Source organism: Salvelinus fontinalis, chromosome 26 (genome assembly GCF_029448725.1).
Source record: "Salvelinus fontinalis isolate EN_2023a chromosome 26, ASM2944872v1, whole genome shotgun sequence".
Classification (NCBI taxonomy): domain Eukaryota; kingdom Metazoa; phylum Chordata; class Actinopteri; order Salmoniformes; family Salmonidae; genus Salvelinus; species Salvelinus fontinalis.
In genome coordinates this window covers 13,866,145-13,880,431 of record NC_074690.1, presented here as the reverse complement: position 1 = coordinate 13,880,431, position 14,287 = coordinate 13,866,145, and the positions used below count along the sequence as shown (strand labels likewise).

At 43.6% G+C, this 14,287-nt stretch overlaps 1 protein-coding gene across 2 annotated transcripts; it reads right to left on the bottom strand.

Moving 5' to 3' along the window:
* Positions 1 to 310: 310 nt before the first annotated feature.
* LOC129823672 (chromodomain Y-like protein) lies at positions 311 to 13,693 on the bottom strand. Of its 2 annotated transcripts, none has more exons than XM_055882570.1 (7): positions 13,459 to 13,693; positions 8,600 to 9,407; positions 7,679 to 7,944; positions 7,141 to 7,313; positions 6,540 to 6,750; positions 4,835 to 4,978; positions 311 to 4,323 (listed from the first exon to the last, which is right to left on the bottom strand). In XM_055882570.1, the coding sequence occupies exons 1-7, from the start codon at positions 13,480 to 13,482 to the stop codon at positions 4,165 to 4,167; spliced, it is 1,785 nt and encodes a 594-aa protein (XP_055738545.1). In that variant the 5' UTR covers positions 13,483 to 13,693; the 3' UTR covers positions 311 to 4,164. The 2 variants fall into 2 exon arrangements, with proteins under 2 accessions (XP_055738545.1, XP_055738546.1); XM_055882571.1 differs by having other exon boundaries at positions 4,877 to 4,978.
* Positions 13,694 to 14,287: the final 594 nt, after the last annotated feature.

Below are 14,287 nucleotides of genomic sequence, written 5' to 3'. Positions count from 1 at the left end.
ACTCTAATCGCTGCCAAAGGTGCATCAAAGTACTGAGTAAAGGGTCTGAATACTTATGTAAATGTGATCAGTTTATTTTTTATAAATGTGCAAACATAAAATTTAAAAAAACTTTACCTTTTCATTATGGGGTATTGTGATGTCATTATGGGGTATTGTGATGTCATTACGGGGTATTGTGTGTGGATCGATGAGGGGGAAAAGCGATTTAATACATTTTAGAATAAGGCTGTAACGTAACAAAATGTGGAAAAAGTCCAGGTGTCTGAAAACATTCCCGAATGCACTGTATAATCTAACCAACACAATATTACTTTAACAGGTTCACACCGTTTATTTTCACAGCGAGTATATATTTCAGTAATCTATATATATATATATAAAAAAACACTTTCAGATTGTACAGCATGTATATTTATATAAGTACAACTACAAAATAGGTCACATGTATGCAAAAATGCTGTACCAGGATTTGAGTCAAGGCAGTTCACACAGTTCTTCAGAAGGGTTATGCGATTTCAGACTTTAAAATTATTTCACTGCTGTACCAAAGTGCGGTCAATTTCAACATCGCTTCTTGGAATCTTTCAACAGAATGAGTCAATTCTGTGTGCACTAGACAAGCTTCATTATCATGATGTGTTAACAAGACAAATTATATATTTTTTAAATACAGTAAATTTCTTCAATGAGAAAAACGTGTTGAGGACATTACATTAACTAAGCTATGGTCCAAGTGTTGAAGATGCTTGCTAATATTTCTAAATCAGCATTCAGTGAAACATGAAGTATGTTTAAAAAAAAAACATCTTTATTTAACTAGGCAAGTCAGTTAAGAACAAATTCTTATTTACAATGACAGCCTAACCCAGCCAAACCCGGACGACGCTGGGGCCAATTGTGCGCCGCCCTATGGGACTCCCAATCACGGCCGGTTGTGATACAGCCTGGAATCAAACCAGGGTCTGTAGTGACGCCTCTAGCACTGAGACGCAGTGCCTTAGGCCCGCTGCGCTACTCTGGAGCACTCGAGGTATGACATGCTTCTCAGGCACAATTTGGGGATACTAAGCAAAAGGACATGTTTTACAAAGAGCATTGCGTTATTGTTACGCAATACCTCTTTGCCTTTGCTTACAGAAAATCTCAACCGAAATACTGACTTCTAACCCTTCTAGAAGAAGAAAAAATATGCTAAGAAAACAATTTGACTGGTGCAGTTGCGGCATTAACAATCTATGCGCGAAGGCCAAAACTGAATTCTGACGAAGATCGCGAAAATAGACTAGAGCCGAAAGTAAAATCATACTATGTCCACGAGTAGACTGCCCCGAGAAGATACTTCACATTTCAATAAAATAAAATCAACTGTTAAACAAACCATGAGCAATGACTCAAAACAGACACTACTTTTGTCCAAACCATCTCAACTTTAAATATTTAAATACTCATAGACAATATAAATAATGACATTTTCCATAATTCTTTATGGAAATAGGCAAAGGTAACAGCAGATGTCCAGGTATTGGGCGCTATCATCTGTTACCCCGTGCTCTGCTACTTCTATAAATCCAGTGAAACAAGGAATATGGCCAAATGATTGGTGAGGCCACAAAACATCGGTCAAGTCAGAATTCATATATACAAAAAAAAAAAAAAAACTGTAGGCGAATAACGTTTTTGTTTTACAAATTCAAAAGCTGTACATCTTTTTTTTTTTTCAGGGGCTTTGACTAATGTAAATAGGATGCCTCCACAGCAGTTTAGAAGCAACCTTTGCTCAATGCAACAACGAAAAAAACAGGGTGAGATATGCTGAAGCTGCAAACGTCCTATATCCATGGTACTGAGTGGTGAGATTAAAGGCTATTCTCACTGATAATCGCTCTTCAGATCAGAACACACATTTTGTCATTAGAAAATGGAGGAAAGAACAAGGCACTTGCTTTTAGCTAGAGCCTTGAACCGTGTACCTCGTCACAACTGAGCCTTGAACCGTGTACCTCGTCACAGCTGAGCCTTGAACCGTGTACGCTAGCCTCGTCACTACTGAGCCTTGAACCGGGTACCCTAGCCTCGTCACAACTGAGCCTTGAACCGTGTACCTTAGCCTCGTCACTACTGAGCCTTGAACCGGGTACCCTAGCCTCGTCACAACTGAGCCTTGAACCGTGTACCTTAGCCTCGTCACAACTGAGCCTTGAACCGTGTACCCTAGCCTCGTCACAACTGAGCCATGAACCCTGTACCCTAGCCTAGTCACAACTGAGCCTTGAACCGTGTACCCTAGCCTCGTCACAACTGAGCCTTGAACCGTGTACCCTAGCCTCGTCACAACTGAGCCATGAACCCTGTACCCTAGCCTAGTCACAACTGAGCCTTGAACCGTGTACCCTAGCCTCGTCACAACTGAGCCTTGAACCCTGTACCCTAGCCTCGTCACAACTGAGCCTTGAACCGTGTACCTTAGCCTCGTCACAACTGAGCCTTGAACCGTGTACCCTAGCCTCGTCACAACTGAGCCTTGAACCGTGTACCCTAGCCTCGTCACAACTGAGCCTTGAACCGTGTACCTTAGCCTCGTCACAACTGAGCCTTGAACCGTGTACCCTAGCCTCGTCACTACTGAGCCTTGAACCGTGGACCCTAGCCTCGTCACAACTGAGCCTTGAACCGTGTACCCTAGCCTCGTCACAACTGAGCCTTGAACCGTGTACCCTAGCCTCGTCACAACTGCATTCAGAATCTTGTAATTGTCTCTCCCTTGCGTGTATGTTTCATGGATGGAATAATTCAGGAGTTGCAGAATATTTAATGAAATTATATTGTAATAGTCTTAAAACAAACAAAAAATCTGTTTACCATAGAAACTGTTTGGTGGAAAATACAGTCCCCCAAGCCAAATAAGACGACAATAAAAAGATGACCTGGGTGAAATATCATCTACAGAAAATATCAGACAAAAAGTAAAAATACAGTCAGGAGCTGTGTTACAAATTAATATGACCGACTCTGTCCTGGATTCAATCAAAGGCTTGCTGTTCAAAAAGCACTGCACTGTTGACAATGAGTCTTCTAAAAGGGAATTTCCCTGACGTTCGTAGATGGTATTCATGGTGAACGCTACAGATGACGGCTCACGCTTAAAATGACCCTTTAAAGTCAAGTGCAGTACACTTCTCGACAACGCGCCTTTAATTTAATCCCGGGGCCTCTATTCAGTTCAAATAGCAATAAGTCCTGTTTTGAATGGAAAGCTTTACAGGTGTCAATATGGAGAATCCAATAAGCCTTCCATCCACTGGGCTGCGCTGTTTTCCCAAGAGTTCAGAGCGTTACATCTTATTGCAGGCTCCACAATGGAAAGTTGCCTAGGTGTTTGTCAAAGTTTTCAATGTGCACTTTTGTTGTGTCATAAATTCTGATCCATGTTGATACAACATCCCACCCAAATCAATCCTGAGGTGAGTAGGACAGACACCCCACTATGCAAGACACTTTTATGTGTATTCATCAATGTCTTCACCTCCTCCAATCCCTCCATCCCTTTCAATCTAGGCCATGTTTAGTTGGACCTGTAATGTGTTATGGTATTTTGCGCAGGCCAGGGCTATTGGGTAGAGCAGTGTTTCCCAACTCTGGTCCTCCAGTACCTTCAACGGTCCTCCAGTAGCCCCAACAGTGTTTCCCAACCCTGGTCCTCCAGTACCTTCAACAGCCCAACCCTGGTTCTCCAGTACCCCCCAACATTGTTGCCCAACCCTGGTACTCCAGTACCTTCAACAGTAAACAGTTTTGTTGTAGCCCTTGACAAACATACCTCATTCAACTCATTGAGGGCTTGATGATTCGTTTACAAGTTGAATCAAGTGTGCTTGTCCAAGGTTACAATAAACATGTGTACTGTTGGGGGTACTGGAGGACCAGGGTTGGGAACCAACCTTAAAGGGTCAAAGGCCGGGGGTTATTGGGTAAAGGGTCAACACATGGTCACCAGGATGCTAGGAAGATTTAAAGGTCCAGCAGCAACATCTCAATGGGCACACACACACACACATACAATAGATCACACAGATTGCAGATTGAACCTGTTGTACTCCCAGTGCTGTTTGTCTGGTTCCGCCACTGAATGGGGCTTGGGAACATGGGGGATACATGCTTTCCTTAAAACTCATCTATCTTCTTCTGCAGGTATTGGAGGATGGAGTCCATCCCCTGCGAGGAGCCCCAAACTCTCTTCAGCGCCTCACACTCGCGTTCGTTGGCCTGCTCCAGGGCGGCCCGGTTTGCGTTTCGGACCAGTGCTTTGGACTCCCGCAGGACCTACAGTGCAGCAGAGGCCCCCACCCCACCCGGCGGGAAAAAGGAAAGGAAAATGACTGATGGATATGGATGCATTGAAGGATATTGGCATAGACTCACTTAACCATTCATTGTGGGACATGAGATCACTCTTATGTCAACAATGTCTGCACAGACGATTCATGAGAAATTTTGCAACATCCAGATATTGTGACTTGATCTCAATTCAATGTATTCCTAAAAGCATTATATTATTATTTTTTTTTTTTTTTAAACACACTCTTGGTTCCGTTTCGGGTTGGGAGACATTGAAAAGTTAACAATTCAAGTGGCCACTTGTGGCTAGGAGAGTGTGTGTGTATATATATATATGAGTGTCAGTGACGTAATGTTTATGGTTTTTGATGAGACAAAAACGTGAACAAAAAAAGAGGGAGGACAATGAGGGCTGGGGAGGGCCGTGGGCGTACTGTGACTGTGTAGAAATATATTTTTTTAATCTTCAAAAATCAAATGAAAGAGGATGACTTACAACTGAATTACAAGAGACTAGCTCCCTAATGCGAACCATCACCTCCTGAGTGAAAGTCCCGGGCCACAGCACCTGGGAGACAAGCCCTTTAGCACAGGCCTCCTGGGCCGTCAGCTTCCTCCCACTCAGCAGCATCTCATTGGCCTGAGAGACGAGGGAGAGAGAGAAACAAAAAGAAGAGAGAGGGAGGTTAACGAGCCACTGAACACGACGATTGGCACGTGTTTTCCTGTTGCTCATTTGACAAACTAGATTTCAGTCTTGGAGGTGTGTTTCCTGACCGATTCAGTTTGGTTAATGATGATTGTCCCCTATGAGACACTGTAGGAAGCCTATTTCACTTTCTCAAAATCCCCAGAATGAATCTAAGATAAAGAAATCTGTAATAAAATGTTGACATTTTTGCCGAGGATGTTTTAGTGAAGCAATTTGACATCTAGCTAAGGTCTTTGGTGCAGTATTTCTGAAGTAAAGAAATGCGCAACGTATTTTCTATGCTATTGGATTAGAGCGCAAATCACCGCAGCTTGTCACCCCATGTGAAGTCAGGTGTACACTACACGATTTTCGCCCCGATTTGGGCTGTTCCAGACAAGTTTGAGATCGGAGATAAAATCCCTATGTCGTTGCCTACTCGGGGGGGGGGGGGGGGGGGGGGGGGGCGGCACTGACGCTCGATTAATGTGAGCAGGTCAGGGACGCAATCTGAGGGCAGTCTTAGTATTTTGATACATGGTTTGGAAAAAAAATAATAGTAATTAAATCGGGACAAAATCTTCAATGCTCTTGTAGTGTGAGATGTGCAACGACAAGTTTTGAGAACGGTGATCAGCAGTAGCCAATGAGAGCTCGCCAGAGAAAAAGCCAGTAAGGTGATGACATCACCCAGGATGTGTAGACTCTGGAGCAGGAGCCATGACTACTACCTAGTATGGGTCTGTACTTGCTTTTAACCAAAGCGTCAAATCGTTACAGCTCTGATGTTCACAAGCAATGTTATTTTTATTCAAAATGTTGGCTAGATATTTCAACTCTGTAACGGCAAGCGTGAATGTCTCTGACTGAAAACGTTTACGAGACTGCTTTGAGCCACAGATCATTCTAGCTACGTTAACCTAAATCACATCATCGTTTTCACGAGACAGCGTGGTATGGAGAATCGTCACGACCAAGTGAGGAATCTTGTAGTCTGACCCGGATCGCTTAGTGCGCACCTCTACGCTCGGCAAGACAAAACAATACAAGATAAGACGGTCGTTTAACGTCTAGAGGCTCAGCGATGTTTAGGATTTTGAAAGTGGTGTACTGTACACCCGGCATTAATGGGGAAAATGGACATAGCCAAATCAAAACCCAACCTTCATTTACCCGTTGTGAAGCACGGATACTTGATTCAAACCCCACGATCGCAGCAGTACAATGTGATCTAGAAACCGCTAGTCAAATCAAACCCCAACCTTCATTTACCCGTTGTGAAGCACGGATACTTGATTCAAACCCCACGATCGCAGCAGTACAATGTGATCTAGAAACCACTAGCCCACCCCCAAATCATTGACATAGATTAAACCTAGTCCTGGAGCAAAAAGCAGCTAAAAAAATGGTGAGTGTTACACTTAAAACCAGTTCCCCAAACAATATCTCTATTGCTGTGCTAAACAACTCCCCCCTCTGAGAATGTGGAGGATTTTCAGCATCAACTCACCGAGGCCACGCCCATGATGCGAGGGAAGGTGATGGAGGCGCAGGCGTCGGGTGTCTGTCCGTAGGTGGTGTAAGGCGTCTGGAACCAGGCTCTCTCGTTGGCCCAGACCACGTCACACAGCGGGAGGATGGAGGCTCCGAGGCCCACGGCCGGTCCGTTCACGGCTACGATGATAGGCTTCTTGAATTGGATGAAAGTGTTCACGAATGTCCTGTGAGGATGAGAACAATAGACTGGGTCTGAATCACCATCTTCTGTGGCATTATTACAACGACTGACACTACAACATAGCATTCTACTCATCTTTTTCACCGGTTTCAAAAATAACCGATGATTCCAGACAATCTGTCATTTGCACTGATCTGAAAGAACTGACCAGAGATGAAAAAACAGCCTAATGATGAGGTTCCACCATTTTGTTTTCTTTAATCAGTGCAGATGAAGATATGGGGGACAAGGAGGATGAGGACAGATTTTTGGACAATCGAGAAATGAGGAAGTTGAGTCATCCTGCCGACCTTTTAAAAATATATATTTTTTCTCCCTTTTTGAAAATCATCCACATAAAAAAATAGAAACAGAGGTAAGCCTTCTGACCTACCTAATGGTCTCGGCCATCTTGATGCTCTCTTTCTTACGGTCGTCGGTCAGCCGCCTGATGAAGTAGATGAAGTCCAGGCCGAAGCAAAAGAAGCTGCCTACGGCGCTCAGTAGGACCAGCTTACTGTCGTCTGATGCCGCTGTGGCCATGGCACTCTGTATCTCCTTCATCACCTGAGGCAGCCAGAGAGGGATTCAAAAATATTATAAATTTTTATGGGCCAGTTTCCCAGACACAGATGAAGCCTAATCTTGGACTAGGAAGCCCTTTCGATGGAGAATGATCACTGGAAATACTTTTTTAGTCTAAGGCTTAATCTGTGTCCAGGAAACCATCCCAATATATTTTTGAAGAACCAGTCTTTGACTTTCTTTTAAAGAAATTTTGCTTACATTCATCAATTACATTTGACTACCAACTGTTTGGAAATGTTGGCATAACAAAACTATAAAAATACTACTAACTGTCACGCTGTATAACAATTGTTTTGTTAGGGCAAAGACAGGCACGCAGAAAGACAAGCAGGCATATGACTCACGTTGGGGTTGAGCGAGTTGTTCTCCGAGGTCTTGGTTGAGAGCAGGATGTGGGTGAAGCCGTCCTGCTTCTTGACGACGAGGTCCCTGTAGCGATAGGCACTCTCCGTCTGCCGTACGCTGAACCGAAGGCGCTTGTCGAAGACCGAGCGCTGCTCTTCGAAGCGCCGTTTCCCGGCCACTCCGGAGACGGCGGTTACTCGCGCCACGGCACTCTGCAGGTTAGCCGTCCCGTTGGCTGCCAAAGCCTCCATGAGTGTCGATGTACCTGGTGGTTAAAAAACCACATAAGATACAGGGGGATGGAAATGGAAAGCATTTCTGCCTTTCTTAATATTGTCTGTTGTAATAATCAGCAAGATTAATTATCTGGAACAGGCTGAATAGTTTACTGCATGTCATGAGTAGGTCTCAGTGCTTTTCCGGGCTTCCCTTCTGTTCTACTCAACAGTAGATGAACAGTGCACCAAATTTGAGTTCATTGATAATGAATGAGTGAACACTGAGACGAAAGGGGAGAAACGGAATTTGCATGGTATTGTCCCCAATCACTCCCCTCGGGCATTGTGGTCTACATAGACCAGAATGAGAAGTCTGTACCTTCATAAGTCCTCCAACGCTACTTCCAGCAGCATCTGGTCCTCCAATGATAAAACAGGTCCAATCAGAGGCAACACAACAATGGCTTCTGCCGTTTACTGCTGCTCTTAAATTGATTGTTACTTTTATTTCTTATTTTTCTTAACTGCATTGTTGGTTAAGGGCTTGTAAGTAAGCATTTCACTGTAAGTTCTACACCTGTTGTATTCGGCGCATTTAACATAACATTTGATTTTATGACTTTTGAACGTACAACTACAAGACCTGGGTTCAGTAAACAGCACAACAACAACAGTTATTGCAGTCTATTGAAAAAGCCTTACCTTTCCCATTGAGGGTGCGTATGGATGCTGGTGTTACGGGGACTTGCTGAGGGACCAATGGGACTTGGCTTTGAGTCCTGGGCCGAGTCCCCATGCGTGCCCTTTCTTCCCCGGGCCCCAGCAGCAACCCCAGAGGCTTTTCCAACAGGGCCACCTCTGGGGGCACAGAGTCCTGCTCCTGACCCCCCTGTTCCAGACTGTGGGCCGCCTCGCTGGGCGACTCTTCAGAGTCCACCCAGCTGCTCATGGGGCTTTTGGGAACCAGGATTTTGATCCCGGACTTGGCCAGGTCCATACTCCGACGTGCCGTGCCCACTGGAGAAGCAGCGGGCCCACTTGTAAAGCTTGGACTAGAAATGGCACAGGTAGTGAAATCACTGTACTTTTGGCTCAAGATAAGCTGCTGTGTGTCCGTTTTGGAATTTGCCAGGCTAGAGTCAAGTGGTGGCTGCGGCCGTTTGGAGACGGCCGTAGCTGCTGTGGTGAGCGAAGAGGCGGATTTCACTAGAGCGTGGCTTCCTGCCCCACTATTGCCGCAGAGTGGCTGAGGCCTGCAGATCTGTTTGCGGGCGTTGTTGCTCGAACTGTGGCTGTGGGCCATGCTGGGAGAGCTTTGAGTGGAGCGCAGTAAACTGCCGTCTCTCTGTCTTTCGCCGTGTGACTGATTAAAATGGTGAATAAACTCCATGCAGGCGGAGAGGTGCGACTCGGGTTCCCAGGTGTCCCCCTCGTATCCGTACCCCCTCCAGCGGACCAGGTACTCCATCTTTCCCTTCTTGTTCTTCCGTTTGTCCACAATTTTCTCAACCTGTGACAGAATTAAACAAAATAGTTGGCAGTGGCAGTGACTAGACGTGGGGCAGTCACTAAGTCACGATCATTGAGACTGAAACGTCTAGGCTATAGCCCACACTGGGCAAATGTTTATTTGGTATAATGGCGTTAGCAACAATTTATATGTGCATTCCGCTACCTACTAAAAGGAAAGAAAAGCGGGGGTCATTTTTTTTTATTCCATACAAACTATCAATAACGAAATCAGCCTGCTTTTCTGTTTTTAAAATCAGGTCCCTACACATGCTCAGAATCCTGTGATGGTGCTGCTGACAGTAGTCCTTGTAGTGCTTCTGCCGTTAAGTCTTGGAGACGGCCGTAGCTGCTGTGGTGGGCAAAAACTTCCAACTGCAGATATAATGGATGTCCAGCGTCTTGGACTTCTTGTGCAGTACAATTACTAACTGCTATAAAATGTTACAAGATCCACCTTCTTCACAATAAGTGTATCCAGATCACTTGATTGACGTATAACATTTTCAACTGGTTGAGATGTATTCACTGCCATATCTTCTTCAGCACTGTGGCCTTTTACCCCTTCAACTCTCTTCACCGCCTCCACATAGGAGAGTTGCTGTACGACCATGATCCTTGACACCTCAACCTTTTTCACCCTAACAGGGAACTCTGGGTATTCGGGGAAAATATGATCCCTACCACAGTTGCAACATTTTACATTCACAGACTCTACAAAACATATTCCTTCCGTCTGCAAACACTTGACACAAATATTTTACACTTCTTGCATTGCATCGGGTTTTGCACGAACGCTCTTACGGCGTATCTTATACATCCCAAACTTTACATAGGGTGGTAAATACTCAACATCAATAATACAGATGAACTTTGCTCCTTTTTCCTATACAGAATATTTTTGGGGATTATCAAAATGTCCAACGGGACACCAGAGAACACCTTTTACTGGCGCCCTGCGTCGAAAATAAAAGCTGTCCACTTCATGTGTCGATCATTTCACGAGCCACAATGCACTCTCCTTTAACTCTTTAGATAAACAGGATATCAACACCATACCACTCCTGGTTCACACTAGGCTACATGTGAGACATCAGAGATGTATTCAGTAAACCACTGGGTTCATAAAAGGCAGTTACTCTACCCAACAGGCAAGTAGTGTGACTACTGAATAGATGACTTCATGGCTAATTGGGCCTGTTTATTGTATTAGCCTACTTTTAGATATTCCTCCTATCGTGTGTGTGTGTGTGTTACCTTTATTTAACTAGGCAGTTGCAACAGCTTTGATTTATATATATACACACACACACACGCATGCTACCGTTCAAAAGTTTGGGGTCACTTAGAAATGTCCTTGTTTTCCATGACAACATACATGAAATGAGTTGCAAAATGAATAGGAAATATAGTCAAGACGTTGACAAGGTTATAAATAATGATTTATTTGAAATAATAGTGTCCTTCAAACTTTGCTTTCGTCAAATAATCCTCCATTTGCAGCAATTACAGCCCTTTGGCATTCTAGTTGTCAATTTGTTGAGGTAATCTGAAGAGATTTCACCCTATGCTTCCTGAAGCACCTCCCACAAGTTGGATTGGCTTGATGGGCACTTCCATCACCATACGGTCAAGCTGCTCCCACAACAGCTCAATAGGGTTGAGATAAGGTGACTGTGCTGGCCACTTCATTATAGACAGAATACCAGCTGACTGCCATTTTACTAAATAGTTATTGCATAGTTTGGAGCTGTGCTTTGGGTCATTGTCCTGTTGTAGGAGGAAATTGGCTCCAATTAAGCGCCGTCCACAGGGTATGGCATGGCGTTGCAAAATGTACAAATCTCCCACTTTACCATCGCCAAAGCGCCCCCAGATCATCACATTGCCTCCACCATGCTTGACAGATGGCGTCAAGCACTCCTCCAGCATCTTTTCATTTTTTCTGCGTCTCAAAAATGTTTTTCTTTGTGATCCGAACACCTCAAACTTAGATGTGTCTGTCCAAAACACTTCTTCCTCTGCCCAATGTCTGTGTTCTTTTGCCCTTCTTAATCTTTTTATTGGCCAGTCTGAGATATGGCTTTTTCTTTGCAACTCTGCCTATAAGGCCAGCATCCCAGAGTCGCCTCTTCACTGTTGACGTTGAGACTGGTGTTTTGCGGGTACTATTTAATGAAGCTGCCAGTTGAGGACTTGTGAGGCGTCTGTTTCTCAAACTAGACACTCTAATGTACTTGACATCTTGCTCAGTTGTGCACCGGGGCCTCCCACTCCTCTTTCTATTCTGGTTAGAGCCAGTTTGCGCTGAGATCTTCAGTTTCTTGGCAATTTCTCGCATGGTATAGCCTTAATTTCTCAGAAATAAGTCACTGACAGTGTCACCAGCAAAGCACCCCCACACCATCATACCCCCTCCTCCATGCTTCACGGTGGGAACCACACATACGGAGATCATCCGTTCACCTACTCTGTGTCTCACAAAGACACGTTGGTTGGAACCAAAAATCTCAAATTTGGACTCATCACACCAGAGGACAGATTTCCACCAGTCTAATGTCCATTGCTCGTGTTTGTTGGCCCAAGCAAGTCTCTTCTTGTTATTGGTGTCCTTTAGTAGTGGTTTCTTTGCGGCACTTTGAACATGAAGGCCTGTTACTTGAACTCTTAAGCATTTATTTGGACTGCAATTTCTGAGGCTGGTAACTCTATGAACTTATCCTCTGCAGCAGAGGTAACTCTGGGTCTTCCGTTCCTGTGGCGGTCCTTGAGAGCCAGTTTCATCATAGCGCTTGATGGTTTTTGCATCAGCACTTTAAGAAACATTAGAAGTTCTTTATATTTTCCGTATTGATTGACCTTCATGTCTTAAAGTAATGATGGACTGTCGTTTCTCTTTGCTTATTTGAACTGTTCTTGCCATAATATGGACTTGGTCTTTTACCAAATAGGGATATCTTCTGTATACCACCCCTACCTTTTCACAACAACTGATTGGCTCAAACACATTAAGAAGGAAAGAAATTAGACAAATTAACTTTTAACAAGGCACACCTGTTAATTGAAACGCTTTCCAGGTGACTACCTCATGAATCTGTTTGAGAGAATACCAAGCGTGTGCAAAGCTGTCAAGGCAAAGGGTGGCTACTTTGAAGAATCTCTTTTATACAATATATTTTGATTTGTTTTAACACTTTTTTGGTTACTACATGATTCCATATGTGTTATTTCATAGAGTTGATCTCTTCACTATTATTATTCTACTTATTAAACTTTTGACTGGTACTAATATATATATATATATCAGATTTCTGTAGCTATGTGTCAGCTGTCTCGCTGTTTATAATGTGAGAGCTCTGTGGGTAAGATTTCCAATGTAGGCAATTTAACTACCAGTATATGGCAAACCTGAACGTGATAGAAAGACAATGAGCATGTTGAGTTTGAAACGAACTTTACGCCATTATATCACATGGTCTAGATAGGGGTAGACTTGACTACCTATAATAATTAGTCTACTAACTAAAGATGGAAAGCATTCACATAATTGCATATAGAATAGTCATGGAATAGTATATCTGAAAGAATACGCCTAAAGTTTTGGATTGGCATGTAAAAAAAATTACCTGGCCACAATTGTTTGTGGATCATTATTAGGAGTACACATGGAGAAGTGAGGCACAATCTGGGTGCAACTTGTAACAGAGTGTTAAGTACAAAAGCTCACTAGTTAACTAACTTAAAACTAGCCAAGAAGACAACAGACCCCGTGCCGTGACTATCGCTGCCCGCATCTAATCACAACACACAGATCTAGCTAATCACACAGCAGCTCCTCATGCTAACAAATATGGAAGGCTAACGTTAGCTATCGTAAGGTGGCCCAACTTTGACCTACAGTAGTACTCTAGTAGACAACGAGTCCTGAGCTGACATTTTTATGAAGCTAATGTTAAATGGCTTTCAAGCCAAGTAGCTAGCTGGCTAAGTAGCTTGCTAGCTACACGAACCCCAAAAAAACAATTTCAGATAACGCTAGCTAGCTAACTCACCTCATAAAGCTCTTCCGAGGCCATTATGAGCAATTTATCTCGCCGTTTGGCTATCAAAACGTGTTAGGTTGTAGACACCTTCTCCTCAAAATGTGATGAAGCCCAATTTAGGTGTCTTTGGACTACGCCCAATCCTCGTAACGTTAGCTATCTAGATACTCGTTGTGGTGTTCTGTCCAGCCCAGCATGCGAACTTTTTGTCTGGGGTCTGTGTACCGAACTATTTATTTTGCGCTCTGACTGCTGCGCATATTTTGCGCATAAGGATGCGGCTTTGGAACTTAGACAGACTGCTGGTAGCTCAGTGATGCACAATGTATATATTCTTCGCTTCAGTGTATATATGGAGTCAATGTTCAATACATTAGCCTTCATACATGACTGTTTGATATTGTCCTTTGCAATTGTTGGGTGATCACAAATGACAGCCTTTCCTTTCTTGCTTTTTCATATGCTCTGCACTGTATCAGTGATGTCTTTTACTGTATGGACTTATGCATTAAAGCCATTTTCATTATTTTACTTAAACCTTTCATGTTGTAGTTACACATAGGCCTATATACATTACATTTATACATCTTACATGTAGGCTTTGCGACTTGAAATCCTTCATACAAAGGCACATGTGGATGGCGGAGGATGAGTGAGTTCATGTGCATTATTATGTCAAACCTCAGTGCTGCTCTCTCTTAGCAAAAATATACCACATAGTCCTTGGTAAGCAAATCCAGTGTAGATTTGGCCTCGTGTTTTAGTTTTTTTCCCCCTGCTGAAAGTGAATTAATCTCCCAGTGTCTGGTGGAAAGCAGACTGAACCAGGTTTTCCGCT

Coding starts and splice junctions, on each gene's coding strand:
- LOC129823672 (XM_055882570.1), bottom strand. CDS start 13,482: ATGGCCTCGGAAGAGCTTTATGAG. Junction 6,751..7,140: donor AAGATGGCCGAGACCATTAG/GTAGGTCAGAAG, acceptor TCATCCTCACAG/GACATTCGTGAACACTTTCA. Junction 4,324..4,834: donor TAGTCTCTTGTAATTCAGTT/GTAAGTCATCCT, acceptor GCTGCACTGTAG/GTCCTGCGGGAGTCCAAAGC.